This window comes from Dipteris shenzhenensis, chromosome 13, assembly GCF_047967505.1.
Source record: "Dipteris shenzhenensis isolate YYH24624 ecotype China chromosome 13, Dip_SZ_1.0, whole genome shotgun sequence".
Taxonomy (NCBI): Eukaryota; Viridiplantae; Streptophyta; class Polypodiopsida; order Gleicheniales; family Dipteridaceae; genus Dipteris; species Dipteris shenzhenensis.
In genome coordinates this window covers 52,629,887-52,651,945 of record NC_141608.1, presented here as the reverse complement: position 1 = coordinate 52,651,945, position 22,059 = coordinate 52,629,887, and the positions used below count along the sequence as shown (strand labels likewise).

Below are 22,059 nucleotides of genomic sequence, written 5' to 3'. Positions count from 1 at the left end.
GGGGGCTTGTCAAACCTGCTTCAACTTCTTCTTCAACAGCCTCTAATCCTGGAGAATCCTCAGCTCCTACACGCCCGGCACGAGATCCTGCTAGAGAGGAGAAAGCCTATGGCATTATTGCTCTTGGCTTAGGAGATGACTATATTCATCACATTTCTGATTTGGAGTCTCCTTCTGAAGCTTGGCAGAAGCTTGATATTATTTTCGGTGCTAGCTCTCACATCTCAAAATTGTCACTTAAGATTGCTTTCTTTAAATTGAAGATGGCTAGTGGCACTCCCTTGGCTGCCCATGTCAATCACATGCGGAGTCTCATGACTCAACTTGCTTCTATCAACTCTCCAATCACTACAGATGATGCAATGGTAGTATTGCTCAAAAGTATGCCTGAAGATTATGATCATGTTGTTACCACTTTGAAAAATCTTCCTAATCCTACTCTTGAAGGTCTTATTACTGCTCTTCAAGAAGAAGAAAGGCACATGAAACTCCGGAGAGGCAATGACACAGCCTATGCCATAAAAACTCAAAAGGGCAAGTTTTCACCTTGCAAACATTATGGGAAGACTAATCACCTCTCAAAATATTGCTTCAAGATCAATCCTTGCAAATATTGTGGCAAAAACAATCACCATGAAAAGTTTTGTAAGGCCAAAAAGGAAGCAACTACAAAACTAGAAACTGCCAATTTACTTTCAGTTGATGTGCCTCCACAAGATGAGGCCTTCTATGAAGATTATGCTTTTTGAACCATCTCCATATATGCTCCAGATCTCTCTTTTATGTTGAGTCAAGGTACTCTGCCTGGATAGTCCTCCAAAATGAATGGAATAAACTATTGTGTTCTTTGTAAACAGCTCTGATCACCATATGATGTAGGCCATGTGTATGTGTTTTGCTCCATGGTACCTCCTACAGACATTGTGTGCATGTACATGCAAGGGAGATAACCATTGGAAGGTCTTAGGTATCCCTTTGTTTACACCACACCCTTGGAACCCTTGCTAGCATGAGATCCTAGCCATAGATTTATCCTTGACCACCATGAGATGGCATGAGAAACTATGAGACTAGATGTATCCTTGACATAGCCTGAGGCATTCCCTTGAGGGGGGGTTTGATGGGATATCTCAAGGTGTATGCCCCAGGCACACCTTAGGTTCTATGTGTGTGTGCTAGAGGCACAGTTAGGTGCCCATAAGCACTGTTAGGTGGTGGTAGATGCACAGTTAGGTGCCCATAAGCACTGTTAGCTTGTGGTAGATGCCACACAGGATGATTGAGAGATTCTAGGAGCTGATTGAGGAGATGATTGTGGAGCTTGGTGGCTCATGTAGAGGTGCCTACATATGGACCTCACCCTTCTTCATTCTAATGCAATTCTCTCATTTTGTGTTCAGCTTCATGCTTTCCTTTCACTTCTTCAACAAGGGTTGGATTAAAGGCATACCTGAGCATGTAATTAGCTAGGCTCCTGTGATGGATAGCCAAGCTCTTGTGGTGGACCCAGCCATCCCGGAGCAAGTATGGCTATCTGGAGGGAACCTCTTGGTTGTGCGTTGCAGGCGTATGTTCCCAAGAGGGCTGCAGGGCTGTACGAGGCACCTATGGGCCTGTTTCCTGTTGTGTGGCAGCCCATAGAGGCAAGACTCCAGGCCCTCAACTGCACCTTTTATAGGCCAGGTTGAGGGGCTTATTTCGCCACCCCTTGGCTGTAGGATCCACTATTTGGTCGGGTTCCTAGGGCAGCACTACAGGGCCAGATGGAGGGGAGAACCGACCTACTGGTCAGTCCCCCTACTGGCTCCTCAGTTAGCTCTAGATGCAGGGGGGTCAGCCCCTCATATGGCTGTGTGTCCGTCCCTTTTATGGTAAACCTAGGCGGCCCATATAGGGTAGGAGTCGGCCCTCTAGAGGCATGCCAGTCGGCCAATGTAGGGCTCCTGGTCGGCCTATTGTACAGCCGACTGGAGGGGGAAGAGCGCCTATTTATAGGCCCCACACACTTGTTGTTGAGCTTCTCACAGTGGAGGTTTTCCCAGCAGTTCAGAGGGTTTTTCCTGAAATCCGTTCCAGTCTCTCTCCTCTCTCTTTCTCTCCTTTCAGTTCAGTTTGTGTGTGATTTACTCTCTCTCTCAGGCCCCTCGTTGAGCCCCCTCAGCCCAACCCCTCAGCCCGATACCCCCCACCTCCGTCGCGGCACCCTGCTTTGTGCAGGATCCTGTCCCGACCCCTAGGGCCCTCCTTGGGGCACGTTCTTGCACTGCGCACTGTGCCACCCACTTTGGGGCTGCTTTGTTCGCCGCACCTATACCAAGGCCCTTGTGGGGGATGCAATTGTTTTCGCCTGCGCCTGCACCGCACACTGCGTGCCACCCCCTTCAGAGCTGCTCTGTTCGCCGCCCCTGTACCACGCCCCTCGTGGGGGCTGCAATTGTTTCCGCTTGTCCCAAGCCCCCCTTAGAGGCCAATTTGTTAACAAGCAAGATACAATGAAGTATACGTTCAATAGACCACTCGATATAATCTACCGCTCATCAGATTTACATACAATGGGAGTTGAGAAAAGGTAAGAAAATAAACTGGCCTTGTTATGAAAAGACTGCTGGAAACAATAGCTTCAGTACATGTCAAACTGTGAAAGATTTGTGCTTGAATTTCGTCCCCTCACCTGAATGCCACCATCTTCCCCGAATCGGCCGTGAATCAAAGGGAACACAATATCAGCAGCTCCATTTATGTGATTCATCAAAGCAGTGAGGGATTCAAAACCCTCAGCCATGCTGTTCATTCACAAATGGATGGAAAGAAGAACGAGTGAGATACTGGAGGCCCTCATACATGCTGCTTATTCAGCAGACAAATGGAAAGTATAAATCAATCAGATAGGAAATTGAAACTCGTAACAATCTCTAGCACAAAATCTTCTTCTACACAAAACTAGATGGAATAGAAAATATGAATCATACCTTGTAACCTTATAGTCAAAATCTGATGGAGTGTTTGAATATAACTGCTAATAGAAAACATACCCTATATGAGCATACACAAACTTACATCATAAGCTTAACAAAGATTGTGTTTGACATTTAAATCAAATGACTAAAAACGAACCTGTGCCAATGAAATCCTGTAAGGAAGAAAATTCCGATCAATATAATAGCAGCTGATGGCTACATCTTCGCTCTGCATTTCAACAAAAGAACTGTGGATGTACTTCTCTGGCCTTTCAAAATACGTGAATATCAAACCAGAACTAGTGTTTTCTTGCTCTGAATAAATCTGCACTTCAGTATTTAATAATGGCACAGCACAACTGCCCAAATCAGGAATTATTGCAAATAAAAAGGAGACAGAGGGTGGTAGTTTTTTGTTGGGGAAAAAAAATGAGGGAGACAGAGGGGTGGTGGCATAATGTCACATACAATATGAAACTGTCACTATGCGAGACTCCATCCAAAGTCTTAGAGCCTACATGCTACTTTAAAGAAATCTAAGGGCTGAACTAAGAAATTCTCGATACATAACATAATAAAGCAAAACACCGGCGCAATATAGCCAGATTCACAACATGCAAAGGACATCATTGGTGTCCACAAGCGGGCATCCTTGGATATATTGAATGCTTGGACCATCATCCTCCCTAGGATCTTATGAGGTGATTTATGGACATGTGGCTAGGTGGTAGAGGCTTGAGGAACCCCCCACACACGCACATCCTGAGGTAGCACACAGCCCTGTCATGACGAGAAATTACTAATCCGTGATTAGTAGACATTAAAACATTATTATATATTATACGCCAATGGTGTAACATGTATTTGTATTTATGATGGACAACCACCGATTTGTTATGGCGGATCATCTCAGTAGATAGGACTAGTCGAACTGGAGCCACTGCTTCAGACAGCATCGAATTTGGACATATGATACTTATTCTATTAATAAAAATGTGCACACACGTGTCTAAGTCCTAGGGGCAATAGGAAGGGAAGGGCACATTAAGGTGCACTGAATGGTAGATGCATGGGTCATAGGCTAAGGGTAGGTGTAAATGGGAAGATGGAACTTGAGTGATCTCAAGGGACATTAATGAAAGGGTATCACCCTTTCATTGTGAATCTCACATAGCATTCTCTATTCATCTTGCATTCATCCACCATATCTCACACACCTTGCATGTAGGTCAAAACAGAAACAAGTACTCTCACGAGGGTGCTCTTCCCCATTGGAGGGCCAATCGGCATTCAAATTCTGCATGCATTGCACACATTTGCATTCTTGAAAAGTCTGGTTCTTCACAAGCCCCTCTTGGGTTGCTAATAAGGTAGCATTTGCCAAAGTTGATCCTTCATCAAGAATTACAAAGGGCCCTGATACTCAGAACATGTGCTTTATGTTCCAGGCTTTCGTAAGAACCTCATTTCTATTTCAGCCATTGCTACATGTGGCTTTCAGGTTCTTTTTTATGGTGTGAGGTGTGCAGTATATGATGCTACACATGCCTTTACCATGGTTTTGACTGGCACATTGTCTAGAGGTCTTTATAGACTTGATGCTTATGACAAATGTTTGGATGATGATGATGCACTTGCCAATGGACATGCCTTTGCTATTGATTCTACCATGGCAGATACTCATTTGTGGCATCAGAGGTTTGGACACCTTAATTTTGGAGCCTTCGAGAAGTTATATAACGAAGATGTGGTTGTGGATCTTCCCAAAATGCATATGCCTACCAAACATGTTTGTGAACCATGCTTGCTTGGTAAGATGCACCGTGCTGCGTTTCCCAAGGATGGCAGAGTTGGTGCTTCACGCAAGCCTTATCTGGTTCATAGTGATGTTTGCGGACCCATGAGGGTTGTAGCTCTTGGGGGGTTCTACTATTTTGTTACTTTTATTGATGATTTCACCAGGTACACTTGGATTTTCGCATTGAAATCCAAATTTGAAGTTTCCTCATGCTTCAAGCACTTTATTGCCTTGGCTGAGAATGAGAGTGGGCTGCACATTGCTCACCTTAATTTAGACAAGGAGGGTGAATACATGTCGAAGGAGTTTGCTGTTTTTTTGGCTTCCCGTGGCATTAATCATCGATGCACGGTGCCTTATACTCCTCAAGAGAATCCCGTGGCTGAGGGGAAGAATAGATCAGTGATGGAAATGCCCAAATGCATGTTGAAAGGAAACATTTGCCTAATAAGTTGTGGTTGGATGCGGTCATGTGTGCAAATTACATCTTGAATAGATGTCCTACAAAGGCATTGCAGACTATCACACCTTATGAGGCTTTGACGGGTCATAAGCCTTGCATTTCCCACATGAGGACTTTTGGATGCCTAGCTTATGCTCATGTGCCTTCACAGAAACGCACTAAGTTGGATGATAAAGCTGTTAAATACATTTTCCTTGGGTATAGTTCAGACAGCAGGGGCTATAAGCTATATCAGCCCCGCACGGGCAAGTGTTTTGTCAGTCAAGATGTTGTGTTTGATGAATCTTCCACTATGCCTTTGCTAGACTATCAAAAACAGCCCGTTGTTGATGCCCCAGACGTATTTGACAGCTTGATGCCTTTGTTTCCATCCGATGCTCGGGATGATGTCCATCTCAGGTTGTCCCTCCTTCATCTGTTGGTCATTTGCAGCCAGAAATGTAGCCAGAAATTCAGCCTGATATGCCTATCATTGATTAGGATCATTTGCACAAGGCTCTTGACTAAGAAAGAGCAGAAATTCAAGAGCCCAAAAAGGTACCCCGTTGGCTCAAGACACATTAAAAGATAGCAAACAAGACACTCCTCTGCCAGCCCGTACGAGAGCAGCTGTCCGGAAAGAGCATGCTAGTTTTGTTGCTTATGCTTTGGTTGCTACAGCATGCAATGAAGAGCCATTATGTCATCAAGATGCCTTTCAGAATGATTGTTGGATGAAGGCCATGCAAGCTGAATTGGATTCTATCCATCAGATTGACACTTGGGAGTTGTGTGATTTGCCTCATGGCAAGAATGCCATTGGAACTAAGTGGGTTTACAAAAGCTGATGGTTCAGTGGACCGTTACAAAGCCTATCTTGTTGCTAAGGGCTATGCTCAACAGCATGGCATTGACTTTGAGGAGACTTTTGCTCCCACTTCCAAGATCACTACCATTCGCATTGTTATTGCCTTTGCTGCCCACTTTCATTGGCAGATACATCAGCTTGATATTAAGACAACTTTCCTTCATGGTTTGCAGGTTTCCCAACCTCCTAGCTTTGAGGTTGAAGGTTCTGAAAGGAAGGTTTGCCGCTTGAAAAAGGCCCTCTATGGATTGAAGCAGGCACCTCGGGCTTGGTATTCGAGAATTCATTCTCATTTGCTCACACTTGGCTTTCAGAACAGCACTACAAAGGCTACCCTTTACATCCGCAAGCGTGGGACAGATTTGCTGATTTTAGTCCTTTATGTGGATGACATGCTTGTGATTGGGACACATGCTCAGCAAATTGCAGATTTTAAAATTCATTTGCAGCAGACATTTGCTATGTTTGATCTTGGTCTTCTGCACTACTATCTGGGGATCCAATTTGCTAGCAGTGAGGGGGGCATTTTGACGTCACAATACAAGTACATTGGACAGCTTTTGCAGCGTTTTCAGTTTGAGGATTGCAAGCCAATATCCACACCATTAGAGACTGGTTTTCACTTCTCTTCTGAGGATGGTAGCGGTACATGTGATGTCACTCTCTAACAGCAGGCAGTTGGTTGTTTGATTTACCTATGCCATACAAGACCTGATCTACAGTACGTTGTCTCATAGTTGAGCAAATATATGCACAGCCCATCTATGCACCATTGGCATGCCGTGAAGTGTGTTTTCGGATATCTTAAAGGAACTCAGCATTTAGGCCTTCTTTATGGGGCTGATACTTCACTTGTCATGCATGGGTTCACTGATAGTGATTGGGCTGGTTGTTCTGACACTCGTGTGTCACATAGTGGAAACTGTTTTATGCTTGGTACTTCATGTGTTTCTTGGTTCAGCAAGTAGCAATGTACAGTTGCCTACTTCTAGCTGTGAAGATGAGTACAAAGCGGCTTTTACAGCTACAGCGGAGTGTGTTTAGCTTCGGAAGCTACTTGCAGATCTTTGCGCATGTCAGATTGCTCCTACCGTCATCTTCACTTATAGTCAGAGTGCTTTGGTTGTTGCACGGAATCTAGTTTTCCATGCTCGCACAAAGCACATTAAGGTTCACTATCACTATGTCAGAGAGCGATTATCAGCAGGTGATATTGAGTTGTCTTATGTTCCCACTGAAGACAACTTGGCAGATCTTTTTACGAAGGCTCTACCTCGACCTAAGTTTGAGGCTTTTCGGCAAGCTTTAAACTTATTACCCTTTGTAACTTGATCTGTTGTACTCTGTCCAATCATAGGTTGCTATATCCCTACGGGACGAACATGTGCAACCATGACACTAGATATTTAGGTATCCTAAGCCATGACCAAGATACTTCAGCCCATACCATGGAGGGGGGTTTGTAGGCCATCTCATGGCCTATCCATAGATGCCACTTATACCTTGGTATGAGCCTTGTAGGTCTAGTTATAGTCAGTTAGGACTATTGGTACAGTTAGTTTATGTACCATCTAGGTCAATTAGGACAGTTAGCCCTAAGGTGTTATGTTGGCTCTCCCTTGAGCCTCCACCCTAAGGTGTTATGTTGGCTCTCCCTTGAGCCTCCACACTTCAGTTTTGCATCAATCTATTACAACATCTCATTTTTCTCCACTGTGTTTTTAGCTTCCATTGCTTCCAACACCCAACAATTCCCGGAGGACCAGGAGAGAAGGAAGAGCTGTAGACTGAGCTTGGAGGGCTGACACTCAGGGCAGCAAGGTTGAGAAGAACACTCTAGACAGAGAATCTACATATGCTCGAGGTGGAGCACGCGGGCTCAAGGATCTAGAAGTGCTTAACATCTAGTAGGAAAACCTTTTGGTATTGTATCCTATCCTACTTTCTGGACGGACAGAAATATAAAGTATTGCTTCTATATTTGTCTCTGAGCATTGTCTATTTACTGACTTGCACACCTATGCACTTTAAGTTAAGAAGTTTGTGATTCCACACCCCACACCACACTGTGTGAGCTCCTGGAAAATAATGTCTGTCTTCCACTGTGCGTACCCTCTGTTGGTCCATTTCTAATAGTAGGAGCAAGAGTCTCCTCATAATCTATGCCCTTTTTCTGAGCATATCCTTTGGCAACCAGCCATGCCTTGTACCTATCAATGGACCCATCTGGCTTCCTTTTCACTTTGAAAACCCATTTGGTACCTATGGCATTTTTTCCTGGTGGCAAATTCACAACATCCCAAGTCTGATTTTTCTCAATGGACTACAATTCATTGTGCATGGCATTCATCCAATGCACATTATCCTTGGCTTCTTCAAAAGTATCAGGTTCTTCATCATCAAGAAGAGTACCTGCATAAACTGATTCAACGGAAAAAGCCCCCCATGCGTGCCTTGCTGCACTACGAGTCTTGCCAGGCAAAGGTGCCTCAAGTCTACTCTCCTTGAGAGTTTGTAGCAACCAATTTGGAACTGTGTTGCTACATGTATCTCTTGATTCTCTTGCCTGACAACATCATCCACTGCCTGTGGAGGAACAAAATCAGCCGGTGGCTGAATCAGGGAATGTGGATCAGGTGGAGGCTGCAGTAAATGCTAATTTTCAGCATGAGTATCAGCTAGGGAACCAAAAGCAATAGGAAGGAACCCCTCAAAAACATCATCTGAAGAAGCAGGAATAGCGAATTCAGCATGTGTATGAGCTGAATTCTCTGGAAAAATTACATCTCTACTCACAAAAATCTTGCGTGTGGCAGGATTGTAGAGACGATAGCCTTTGCTTTCTGACAAAGATACACTTTAGTGCCTTATCTGACAACTTATGTTGAACTCCACAGGCACGTGGGCATATGCTACACATCCAAAGACACAAAAATGATCCATTGAAGGCTTTCTCCCATGCCAAGTCTCGTAAGGAGTGATCGTCTTCAAAACCTTTGTGGGAGCCCAATTCAAAACATAATTGGAACACATGAGCCCTTCGAGCCAGAATCTGTGAGGAAACTTCTTGCTAGTGAGCATGCATCTATCCATCTCCATGAGAGTTCTATTTTTCTGCTCAACTTTGCCATTTTGCTAAGGGATAAGCCTCACTGTAAGCTGATGTGTGATGTCTTTCTCCTTCAAAAATGACTCAAATTCATAAAACATATACTTCCCCCCTCTGTCAGTGCAAAGTGTCTGCACCTTGAGTCATGTCTCATTTTCAACCTTGGCCACAAAGTGTGTGAAATGCATAAACACATCTGATTTTTTCTTCAAGTAATAGACCCAAGTGTAATTTATGTAGTCATCAATAAATGTGACATAATACAGATAACCACCCAAAGCAAGTGTCCTCATAGAACCATAGATATCACTATGTATGAGCTGTAATTTCCGGACAGCTCATACTGCACTGTAGCGGGAGATAGACTATCCTCACTCTCTCTCCTGCCCAATACTAACTGCAACTGCAAGATGATGCACTCAATACACAAAGTGAGCTGTGGATGTGAGTGAGAGAATCAGAGGGAGAGAATGTAGTGGACCTCCGAAGAGGAAATAGATATGACTGAATAATGAATGCCCAAAGGGCTGAATACCACTGTATGGAGGGACTGAAACCCTCACTGCAAAACTAGAAGACTAGACTACCTACAAGAGGTGAATCCTCCCTAGATCCCTGAAGAGGCTAAGGCTACCCTGTTGATCTGCTACGGGGAGGCCTGACTCTGCTACTCTGAAGGCTTGAAGGCCTGAGGAGTGGATGAAGAATGAGGGCCAAAGGCTGCCCTTTTATAGGCTAATAGGTCAGCCTAGCCGACTTGGTCAACGCCGACCGTTGACTTGGTCAAGCAAAAAAAGTCAACACGTTGCCTTTTGACCAAAAAAATCAACACGTTGCCTTTTGACCAAAAGTCAACGAGTTGACTTTTGACCAAAAGTCAAGCCTGCGCTTTTTGACCTGCAATGACGTGGCCGTTGACTTGGCTGCCTGCGCTGGCACTAGCTAGCATGGCCACAGGCATGTGGATGCTCGTGACATCCCCTTCTGCTGAAAGCGTTGACTTTTTGGTCAAAAGGCAACTCTACGCTTTTTGACCTGTGATGACCTGGCCGTTGACTTGGCTGCCTGCGCTGGCACTAGCTAGCATGGCCACGGGCATGTGGATGCTCATGACATCCCCTTCTACTGAAACTCAAACTAGGGTACGAAAGAGGCTTCCCATCGTGCTGACAAAGGTGACTGTCTGTGGTAGACCTGGATGATAAATCCTGATCCGAATGCCTAGTTCTTGAATCTGAAAATGGTTGCTGAACTCATGAATCCTGATCTGCAAGTACTGAATGCCTGGATTTGGTGCTAACTTCTCGTATGGATATTTGCTGTGGGTTAATACTCTAGGATGATGCTCCCTGTGGTTTTCCTCGGTGCATATAGGTGATAGGGACGGAGGAAGACTGGGTTTGAGAGGGGCATCCCAATCTTGGTGTAACCCCTGTTGCCTGCTGTAATACTATATCTTGTTGTAACACTGTATCCTGCTGTAATACTGTGTCGTGTTGGCACCGGCCTCGAACCCCTTGAATGATTGATATCAAAGGTCGAGGTGGAACACCCTTACTCCAATAGATGAACTTGGACCCATGGCCTGGGATTTTGACATCCAAGCCTTGGTGCTGATAATCTCGTCGAACTTCGAACTGGTGCCACCATCGTGCTCCCAAGATGACGTCCGCTGCCTGAGGGTGCAACCCTGAGTGGTCGCCTATGTACCCACCCTGAGATCTTCAGAGTGGCGGAAGCTACCTGCATGTTGCTCTCTATCTGCTGCCCTGGAAATGCACCATTCAAGGTCATTGGTTCCATTGGCGTAAGAGGCAACTGAGCCTTTTGAGCTGCTTTGGTGGAGATGATGTCCTCGGAACTGCCTGAGTCTGCCAGGATACGGACCTTCTGACCACCGACCTATCCATAAAATTGAAACATATTGGGAAACTGACGAGGCTCCCCCTTCTGTTGAGCTTCAAGCTCCTGGATGACTACTGAGGTTGTCCATGTAGTCTGTTGGCCATCAAGCTCCTCAATGACTATTGAGGTTGTTGAAGCTGTTGTTGAACCACTTGACGCAGCTCCTGCTGTTAGAAGCTTCTGGTAATGCAGGCAATCTTTCTTATTATGGCCCGGCACATGACAATGGAAGCATCGGTTCTCCTTGGCATAGAGTGCTCGTGTCACTGTATCCAAGTACCCGCCATAGCCATTGCTATCCTTTGCCATCCAGCTCTTCTTTTGCTGCCCATTCCCACCATCACCTGGTGTGGAATCCTGGGACTTCTACTATTGACCTGCTTGGATCCTTGACCCTTGTGCATGAGCTCAAAATTCTGAGCAAGCTCATATGCACACTCATAATCCTGTGGCTTGAAACTTCTGACATAACACTGGATGTCTATATGCAGCCCATGGAGAAATTTGCTCAACTTCTGACTATCCTCCAACTACAATTGTATAAACACCTGACTGAGCTTATTGGCATAATGATTCACCATCTCGGAGTCTCCCTGGCGTAGCTCGTAGAACTAACTCTGGAGCCTGTCCAAGTACTGCAGTGGCAGGAACCATGATCGAAGATTTTTCACGAATTCCATCCGGCTGTAGAGAGAGGTCTCCTCGCTTGCATCATAGTGGTCCTTATGCCACTTGACCCACCAGGTGACCGCCTCGCCTGTGAGGTGCATGGATGCTAGGATGTACCGCTCGTCCTCCTTCGTAGGCATCACTAAAAAATAACTTTCGAACTGATTGAGCCATGAAGTCAACACTAAGGGTTCTTGCTTACCATCATACCGTGTGAAGTTGAGCTTTCCTGGAAAAGAAGGTTTGGCTAGAGGTCGAAGTATCTCCTTTTCTCCCCCCTCTGGTCGAAGTAGAGAAATGAGAAGCTGCCGATCTTGTTCTTCCTTCTCTTCTCGAGCAATACGTTCTCGGAGCTCCTTGGCCTCCTAAGCCTCGCGGTCCCGGATTTCCTTGGCTCCTCAAGCCTCTCGATCGCCTTCGTCTTTTGCTTCCCGAGCTTCCCGATTGCGTTCTTCTTTTGCTTCTCAAGCCTCTTGATCGTGTTCTTCTTTGGCCTCCCGAGCTAGCCTTTCACGCTCTCTGGCAGCCTGCTCACGATCTTCCCGCATCTGCTGAAGCTGGGTCATGCGGGCGAAGAGAGCCTCGGACTGTTGTTGCTGCATCTGCATCATAGCCTGCAACATGGCTGTCATGGCAAACATGGAAGTGTCTGCAGGATTCTGTGGTGGGTGTGGTGATGGTGGTGGCGGTGGCGGTTGAGGCACTGAACCCTCACCCCCCCCGGTGTTGGACTGCTCATAGTTGCATATGAAACGCGTTTCATACGAGTATGAAACCCGTTTCATACAGCCCCAATTTTTGGGTAGGGTTCAAAAGGGGGCAAATAAGCGATTTGACGCATTTTGCCGCTGCCCGAACACTCCGTCCGTGCAGCCCATACGCCCCCTCTTGCTCATTCTCAAGGTTTGTGCCCCCAATGTGCATTCAATCGTCCTTTCTATGGTCTACCCTTCTTCACTAGATCCCTGAAGAGGCTGAGGCTACCCTACTGATCTGTTGCGGGGAGGCCTGACTCTGCTGCTCTGAAGGCTTGAAGGCCTGAGGAGTGGATGAAGAATGAGGGCCAAAGGCTGCCCTTTTATAGGCTGATAGGTCAGCTTGGCCAACTTGGTCAAATCCGACCGTTGACCTAGTCAGGCAAAAAGTCAACGCATTGACTTTTGACCAAAAGTCCAACTCTGCACTTTTTTACCTGCGATGATGTGGCGCTAACTGCCTGTTGACTGTGTGCTGATTGCTGATTGCCCATGGCTGCCTGAATGGTTGTAAGGATGTCTACGTGGCCGTTGACTTGGCTGCCTGCGCTGGCACTAGCTAGCATGGCCATGGGCGTGTGGATGCTCATGACATGCACCATTCTTTTTAAAAGGAAATCTATGCATCTTACCAAAGATGCACCCTTCACAGGCATGACGAGGAGGTGATTCCAAAGGAGGCAATGCATCAACCATAGCATGCTTCTGAAGTATCATCACGCATAGCTCATGTGCCCATATCTGGCATGAGGAGGAGGTGATTCCAAAGGAGGCAATGCATCAACCATAGCATGCTTCTGAAGTGTCATCAAGCTGCCATAGCTCACATGTCCATATTTGGCATGCCATAACTCCGCATACTGCATGGCAACCGTGGGAGTGTTTACTACCAGTGTAAGATCGGATCTTTCCTCATAAACATCAAGCTGAAAAAGACCTTGATACAAAGCGCCAGACATCATTTTCTTTGTCTCAGACTGCACACTTGGCATCTTCAAAGATGACCTGAAATCCTCCTCAATTGAACGAAGGACACTGAAAGTAAATTCTTCTTGATACCAGGCACATAAAGAGAATCAGAAATTCTGAAATTTGTGCCATCTGTGGAGGTAAGTATTATGTCACCCACTCTACACTGAATAAGAAGAATTGTTTGCACAAGTCACCCTCTTTCAAGCAGGTGGTGCATGCAGAGATGCAAAAAAAACTCTTCCTAGAAGTGATGTGCTTGGATACACCACTATCAAAATACCATGTGTTCACTGTCTCATTAACACTGAAAGTGCATGCATGCTTCCAAGGGTCATAGCTGCAAGTCAGAAAAGCATAAGAATCATCCTCAAGAGTGGCTGTAGTATCTGAACCAGCCACTTGAAAGTCTGAAATGCAAGACCAAGTTTGATGTATTGACAAACCATGAGTCTATCCAATACATATGTGATAGGCCTGAGTTGAGGGGAAGGAAGGCATGGTGGGTTAAACTTATGCAAGACTTTGATATGAAAAATTAGGTACCGGAGGAGTAGTTTCAATAAGATTGCCGATGCTTTGAGTTGCATTGGTAACGTAAACTCTTTTGAGTTTTACCAAGATGGAAGCTAACCTTATTATTCCCTAAGAGGGCTATGTAGGATTCGATCGGTATTGGCAGCAAGTCCAAACAATCTATTCAGGTGGCGGGTGGTCAATTCTACATTCGAAATGGCTTGTTGTTCCGAAAAGGGAAGGTTGCTCTCCTAATGAAGCAAAGGTCAGGAGAAAGATCTTATATGAATGTAATGGCGCTCCAACCGCAGGTCATCTAGGAATTCAGCGAACCTATGACTTCAAAAAGCGGATATTTTACTAGCGTAAGATTAAGGCTGATATGACTAACTATGTGATGAAATGCCAGCAGTGTCAAATAAATAAGGTTGACCATCTTAGGGCTAGAGGGTTGTTGCATCCACTAGACATCCATGGAAGTTAATGGAAAAGTATTTCCATGGATTTCATTGAAGAAACTGCAAACTACTTTCAACATGCAATACTCATACGATATGCGCAACTATAGAGAAATATCAACACATGAAATGCCAAACTCCTTGTATTCCACGAACTGAAAAGAGACAACATCTTAGATGTCATGACGAACTCACTATATCTAGCTATCAGCCCAATCATCAACCAAGTGGCATTATTTGTTAAGGTTAATTTCCTAAGGCCTTATTTGCAAGTAAACTGCAAGGGTTGACTCCCCATTTTGCCTCCGTCAATTGGGATTTTGGAGTTCTAGCAGAAGAGAGATATTTGCAGATTGTCTTACCGAGTCCTATTTTCAGTAGCGATCATTGCCATGGGGCCGTGATTTTTTGGGACATACCTTATGCAAATCACTCTTGTTGCAATTTGAGCCATGTGCGCTCATCCCATGAACCTAAATGAGTTATCGACTTCAAGCAAAGGAAACTCAGGAATACGTTAATTTCGGAGTTCAAAGTCAAGTCGAAGGATAGATCTGAGAAAGACTCAACTTGGGCTTCTAAGAGGGGAAGATGTTTTGTACCTCGATGTTAATCCTCTGATCAATGGACTTAATCCAGAAGACCTAGGATAAAGGAAAGCAGGCTAACGTGGGGCTAGAGGACTTAGAACAATAGCATAGGGCTAGTTGCCTATTTTTGGCCATGACACTTTCTAGAAAACGGAATGCTCTTCTATATAAGAGTAGCCAAGGCTATCGGGTTGGCATTTGGAGTGTCAACACCTATGAGTCTAGTCTGGATCACAAGCCTAGACTCTTGCCTTCTACATGGCGGATCATGAGATACTATGCTGAAGGTTAGTAATGGACGGTTCTGGTGGTATCGGAGGCTGCTGGATCTATGGGCATAGCCTAGGGACGATTCATTTTCCATATGGGCATAGCCTAGGGACGATTCATTTTCCATTACATGTTCCAAGCAATATGGCACCCTTATCTTGTTCAGATGAAGCTTGCAAGGTATAGAGTCAGATTCTCCTAACAAGGTTTATTTGTAAGCACATTGTTTTGATGTACTCTCTCTTTTGTGTTGCACCTATGATCTGCTTCCACGTATGTGTTTGATGTCAAACTATACATCGCCTCGGTTAACAAGGGCAGAAGTGGAAACATTTAAATCCAAGAATGTATTTTCAAGCAAATTTTTATTTTCTATCACTTAGACACCCAGATAGCAGAAACCTGGAGATGATCTAGAACCGATCTCGCGGAGTTCAAAGAGATTCCTCTTTCTGCAGAAGGACCTCCACAGATGAGAGCCACCCTTAGTGCTCTGCACCCTTCTTCAGGTTGAGAGTGCCCAGCGTCTGCTTCGGGCCACGATTTATTTGTTTCAGGGGACTCTGGAGCTCTCATAACAGTGTATATTGCCGATCCATACTTCCTCTCTGATCCTGATGTTCTGAAGATAGGCAGCTCTCCACCAGTACTCATCGGCAAGAAAGAAGCCACATAGTTATAATCACGCAATTTCCGCGAGTAGCCTTCAGTGTATGTCCAGCTCGCATTTTTCCAAGTTATAGAAGCCATGACGAATAGGAGATATTACGCGTTGTTCTAACGGGTGCGGAAACGAAAGCAAGAGTGAGTGATTCAAAAATTGACATCATCTAGGGGTTTATATAGGTTCTTGAGGAGGACTAAGGTTGGGGTGGATTTGATAGACTACTTTGTGCCTTATGATGTGATTGTGAGATCCTTACGTTGCCAGATTCTCTTCTACGAGAAGTGACCCTCTACGCACAATTTGTGGACATGTGGAGGAAAAAGTTTTATTTATATTATAACAAGTGACTACAAGTACTTGTGAGGAGTGTGCCTTCATGTCAAAGGAAAACAATTCTCAAGATGAATAAATGATTAATTTGCAACACCTGTGACGGAAGCCCGTGTATTCCTAGGAAAGTTCGAATGATTTGCAAACTCTGTGTGTGTGTGTGTGTGTGTGTGTGTGAATATCTTTTCCCTCCTGCGCTGCATCAACGCCCTGAAATCAGTCTTTTGGAGCAGCCATCAGCTGTCGTATAGCCTATCAGACTTCCATACAACTTCCGTACAGATGTACGGACTGTATGGACCATATCGTCTATTGCAGTCTACTGCTCCCACATTATATCTGGTTTCTGGACTGTTTTCCACGCAGGGTTCTGCCTCCGGACTACAGCTGCGCACTGATCTTGAAGGCCTTCGCTCCCGTTTCTCCCCTCTTTAGTCTCTGGGTCTGCTACACCTTTCCCATCGCCAAATTCTTCCATTTTCCTCTGAAATATAGTTCATCTAGGGTTTTTTACTAGTTTTTTCTCTCTCCTTCCTCTACAAAACTGTTTTCTATCCTATCTCGACCTCTATATCCCTCTTTCCCTTCTTTCTCTTTACACGTATACTCTTTACCACTTTACAGGTACCTCCTTTCTGAGTTCCACTTTTTACAAAGCTATGGCTGAATATTCCTATGAAAAGACATTTCAAAAGGAACGTTCGGTTCATTGCAAGAAGCAAAAGCAAGTTGAGGGTCAGCATGACCAGGTACATGATACTCTTGAGGCCTAACTGGTCTATGATGTCATGCATGATGGATTTGCAGACACAAGGAAAGAGTGGAAAGACTCGGTTCCATCAATTGGCCTCATGGTGGAAGTAGATGAAATTGTGGATCCTATCAGAGAATATGCTAAAAATGCAATCATTTTATTTTTTCCAGGCCAGATGCCACCTGCTACAGAGATAGGCGACTGGTTGACTCGCACACTGGCTAGTTCGTTTGTTCGCAAAGTGCACTATGCAGCCAGGGGTTTTTTTGAGGTTATTATGGTGGATGAGCTACACAGACAAATGCTTTTGGAACATTTGCCTCCTTTTTTTGGGCAGCAAATGGTGCATGTATTGCCATGGTCTCCCACAAGGGATTATCTGGCTTTATTCCGACACAAATGCCCTGTTTGGGTTGAAGTTGTAGACTTCCCACAATGCATGGCATCACTTTTGCCTAAAATTGCAGCTTCTTTAGGCAAAGTGGCCTGCCCACCACGGCCTAATGGCAACTCAAATCGATTTTGCATTCTTTGGGATACTAATAATCCCACACCTGACTCTTATTCAGTCACGGTGAATAATGTGGATATGGGAAGTGCCTTTTACAAACTGAAATGGGGACTATTTGCAGGGGCTTGTTTTGACTACAAAAAATTTGGACACATGGCTTCACAGTGTCCAATGAATCAGCATAAAATGCCTCCTACTGCTTTGCCGGTTCAAATGCCCGCTAAAGATGCTTCTACTACTATTGCAAATAAAAACAAAGATAGTAGACAGTTTGCTGGAATCCAGGATAAAGGCAAAGCTCCAGTGGTTTCAAATGGGAATGTTTCTTCACATTCATCTCCTGCTATTCAACCCTTGGCAAAAGGACAGAAACCTGCAACCGATGGATGGCAAAGTCCAAGAAAAGTTATTTCTGCTAGAATACTTCCCCCCCCTCACACTTGGAATGGTGCGTCTTCTAGTGGAAACACCCCAGAGGTCAATATAGGAATTGGGATCACATGGGTTGCAGTGACAGCTAGCAGAACACTCTTCCCTGAAGAAGAGGTTACTGCTTTGTTGTCTACTCCTCAGGTGGATATTTCTTCTCAAGGGAGAAGCACTGACCCTGAGATAGAAATGCAGGGCTGACATCATGAAATTTGCTACTGTACCTAGTTGTTATATTGCTATAAATATATGTAAATATGACTGCTCATATCAAATGCCTTACACTTAATGTCCAGGGGATGTGTGACAATAGGAAATGGAAAACAATGTGGCTGTACATCAATAGATTTCAGCCTAACATAGTGGCATTACAAGAACACAACCAACATGTCTATGCTGGAAAGACAGGACACTACTATGGCTATGACATTTTCTATGCTGGAGAGAAATCTTTCTCAGGGGTGGTCATTTTGATCAAACATGAGCTTCAACCCGTTATTGCCCTAAATGACAACAAAGACAAATGGCTTGTTCTTCAATGCATTACTTGAGGAGAGGTGTTTGAATTTGCCTCTGTTTAAGCACCTCAATCCTCTAGAGAAAGAACTGAAATTTGGGATGCCATGCAACAATATCCATGGAGATATCATGCCTTTATATGTGGGGATTTCAATAATGCTCCTCAACAGGGTGACAATACCTCCAGAAATACTCATATGTTAATCCCTAAAAGGCATGCATGGCCTCAATTAATGATGCATCTAGATTTGGTGGACCTTTGGAAGGAATTGCAGCCTTTGTCACCTGGATACACATTCCAACATAATGCTCTTTCTTCTTATCAGGCACGTCTGGATCGATGATATAGTGTAGCTTCGCAACAAAATGGGGATTTTACATGCAAAATGTGGATTGACTATGCCTTTGTGCATTTTGATCATGCACTTCTATGGTTGCAGTTATCCTTTCATGATATGCCATATGATAGATTGCCACAAAGGTGACATCTGATCGTGAACAATAGCTACTTGCAACATGATGCTTTCAAGGGCATGGTTACTAAAGCATCTCATTCTCTATCTTCTCGTAGCCATATTCATATTGATGATGCTTGGGATTCTTTTGTTTCCAAAATGCAAGTTGTGATAAGAGGTTATGGCAAGTCTTACATGAAGACTCTAAGGGAAAGTATTGCTCAGGCCAAACTAAATTGTCAGGATCTCACTGAACTCAGCCATCTTCGTTCATTGTCCCTGCATGAGCAAACAACACTATGCCAAGCTAAACATTGTCTTAAACTCAATGATCACAGAAAACTGGCTAAATGGGAGACTACAGCCAAACAAAGAGCCTTTATAGATAAAGGCTGCTCTTCCAAAGAATTTTTCAAAAGCTTGCATCAGAGGATATTAAAAACATAAATTTGCAGGGTGCTTATGCCTGATGGATCATGGACCACCAAGCGGTCACAGCTTGCCTTTGTTTGTGTGCATCATTTCTCTCAACAATTTGGTTCTACAGTTCCTCCCTCACAACAAGCTTTGATTGCAAGAAATTTACTGCTGCAGCACGTTTCTCCCATTATTTCCACTACTCAAGCTTTGGAATTGGAGGAACCTTTTACTGAGAGAGAACTATCAGATGCAATCAAATCTTGCGGGAGATGGAAATCTCCAGGATGGGATGGTCTTATAGTTGAGTTTTTTCTAGAATATTAGCCTCTTTTGAAGCATACATTGCTACATATGGTGAATGCTGCATGGCAAAATCAGAAAATGCCAGAGACATGGAAGAGAGGTCTTGTTAAACTCCTTCCAAAAAAACAAATTTGTGAATCTTTGGCAGACTGGAGACCTATCACCCTTATGCTAGTCATTTACAAAGTCACTATAAAAATGATTGTCGATCGGCTAAAAGGGTTTTTACATGATGGGTTGCATCCTGCTCAATATGGTTTTGTCCCGCATAGGTATATCACAAATAACATTGCTAATGCCTATGTTGGAATTGAATATGCCAAATACACGCAGCAGGATGTTTTATTATTGCAAGTTGATATTACCAAAGCCTTTGATACTGTTAAGTGGGATTTTATTTCATCAACTATGCAGGCATTGGGATTTGGCACAAAAATGCAGCAACTCATCACTTGGTTATATCAAGATAGTAAAGCCGCCTGCATACTTTCAGGGGATATTTCTACATCCTTGACTCTTGGTTGTTCTGTTAGGCAAGGATGTCCCCTAAGTGCTTTACTTTTTACCATAGCCACTCATCCAATGCTTCAATATCTAGACCACCTCTTAGACATTGACCAATTGCATGGTTTGGAGATTGTTGGCAGTCACAACATGATAGCTCAAGCATATGCTGATGATTCATTCTTTACCCCAAAAAATACTCGGAGTGATTTGTCCATGATTATGCAGGCTCTTTCTACATATGGATTGGCTGCTGTGGTCTTCGGGTAAATTTTCAGAAATCAAAATTATTGCCGTTGCATGAACAAGAATGGCATAGTCTTCTGTGGCGTGGGGAAATTATCCCCGCTTCTCAATTTATTCGACATCTTGGCTATCCTCTAGGTTGGGAACTCACCCGTTCCCAACAAACTAATTGGGTGTTGACAAAGTTGAGGGCAAAACTTGAATATTGGAAGCTTGCAACTTGGCCACTGCATGTTCGTTTGCAAAGCACACAATCCATTTTGATAGCATACATACAATTTTATGTGCCTCTCATTATGTTCACTAAGGCAGAGTTGATTTCCTTTATGTCAACTATCATGGAAATTTTCTGGTGTGCAAAAAATGGCAAGAAAAGTCTCAAATTACTCTCTATGCATCATCTCTGTTCTCGAAAGATGCACGGGGGTCTGAACATTCTCAATATTCAAATGCATTTACTTGCTCACAAAGGAAAAATGATGTTGTAGTTTATGCAAGGAGATCACCCTTGGGCTTTCATGATCCGCTCTCTTTTATTACATATTCATGCTTCTGCCTTTGGGCATTGGCAGCCTACTTAGTGGGGTTTCATATTTGGCTCTATCCAAGGCAAGATCAGAGGCTTCCCTTTTGTTTCTCGCCTGCTTCTCGATTGGAAACATATCTTATCCCACTTGGAGTGGCATGGTCGAGATTCTTTGTCGGGAAACTCTTTGAGGCTGAGAATCTTTATTGTCTAAAGTATTCCACCCTTCTTTGGCCATTCAAGAACCAAGACATTCTTATTTTCTCTCCTTTAAAGGCATTACATCTGTGGTGGTGTACTTCAAGATGATGGCATACTTTTATCTTTTTCTATGGCTGCCAGTAAATATGGTTTGGGAGCTCATTATCATCCTTTATGGCATAGGATTTCAGCGATGCTTCAACCGTTTTTTGCCGGTACCTCACTTGGAACTTCAGAATAGGCTTGAGGATTGGATTTTACGCTCTTCCTCCTCTTCATCCCGTCCCTTGAAGCTCTCACACATCACAGTGCCATCACTGTATAAAGTGCTACTATTTTCGCCTTGGATTTCTGAAAGAGCAAATACTATTTGGCATATGGATCTCCCACTAAAGTGGTGGAGAAAAAGGTTGTGTCTCCTTTGGCATTACAAAGTCTTTCTTCGACACAACTTTTCCTTTGGCGAGTCCTACTAGGCATTTTTCCATCTGGTCGGCTACTTGCACACAGACATATTGCTCCGGCTATTTGTCACAGATGCTTACACCCTACTGAATCTGTGCTGCACATCTTTTGGTTATGTCCACATACATATGACTTCATCGCTCTCATTCGATAGAGGCTTCGAGCGAGATTTCCTACTGTTACATTTGGCAGGCTTTTCTGGTTGTTTGGTTCTTGTTTTTCTCTTTTTTTCTTTATTTTGAACTGGAGAGGGGGGGCGCCGCAAACCAAGTGGGAGAGGTGAAGGGTGGAGTGGGTCTTTGGTGATCCACTTTTTTCATCCTTTATTTTTTTCAAACGATCTCTGCAGCAATCATTCTATGATTGTGTTCAGAATCGTTTGATTGATCAAGATGTGTATACAGCTTATACTAAGATCTTTAG

General features: G+C 44.1%; 1 protein-coding gene across 6 annotated transcripts in view; it reads right to left on the bottom strand.

Moving 5' to 3' along the window:
- Positions 1-16,210, bottom strand: part of LOC147895567 (D-alanine-D-alanine ligase family) — a 154,664-nt gene extending 138,454 nt beyond the window's left edge. For 3 of the 6 annotated variants that reach the window (XM_087383547.1, XM_087383551.1, XM_087383548.1), the window contains exons 1-4: positions 15,709-16,210; positions 3,115-3,186; positions 2,970-3,016; positions 2,672-2,783 (exon numbers count right to left, since the gene is read on the bottom strand). In XM_087383547.1, the coding sequence (XP_087239673.1) occupies positions 2,672-2,783; positions 2,970-3,016; positions 3,115-3,186; positions 15,709-16,056 (579 nt within the window). In that variant the 5' untranslated portion in view covers positions 16,057-16,210. Of the gene's footprint in view, positions 1-2,671; positions 2,784-2,969; positions 3,017-3,114; positions 3,187-15,708 lie in introns of those variants that run through there. The other 3 variants (XM_087383549.1, XM_087383550.1, XM_087383552.1) reach the window with 3 other exon arrangements.
- Positions 16,211-22,059: the final 5,849 nt, after the last annotated feature.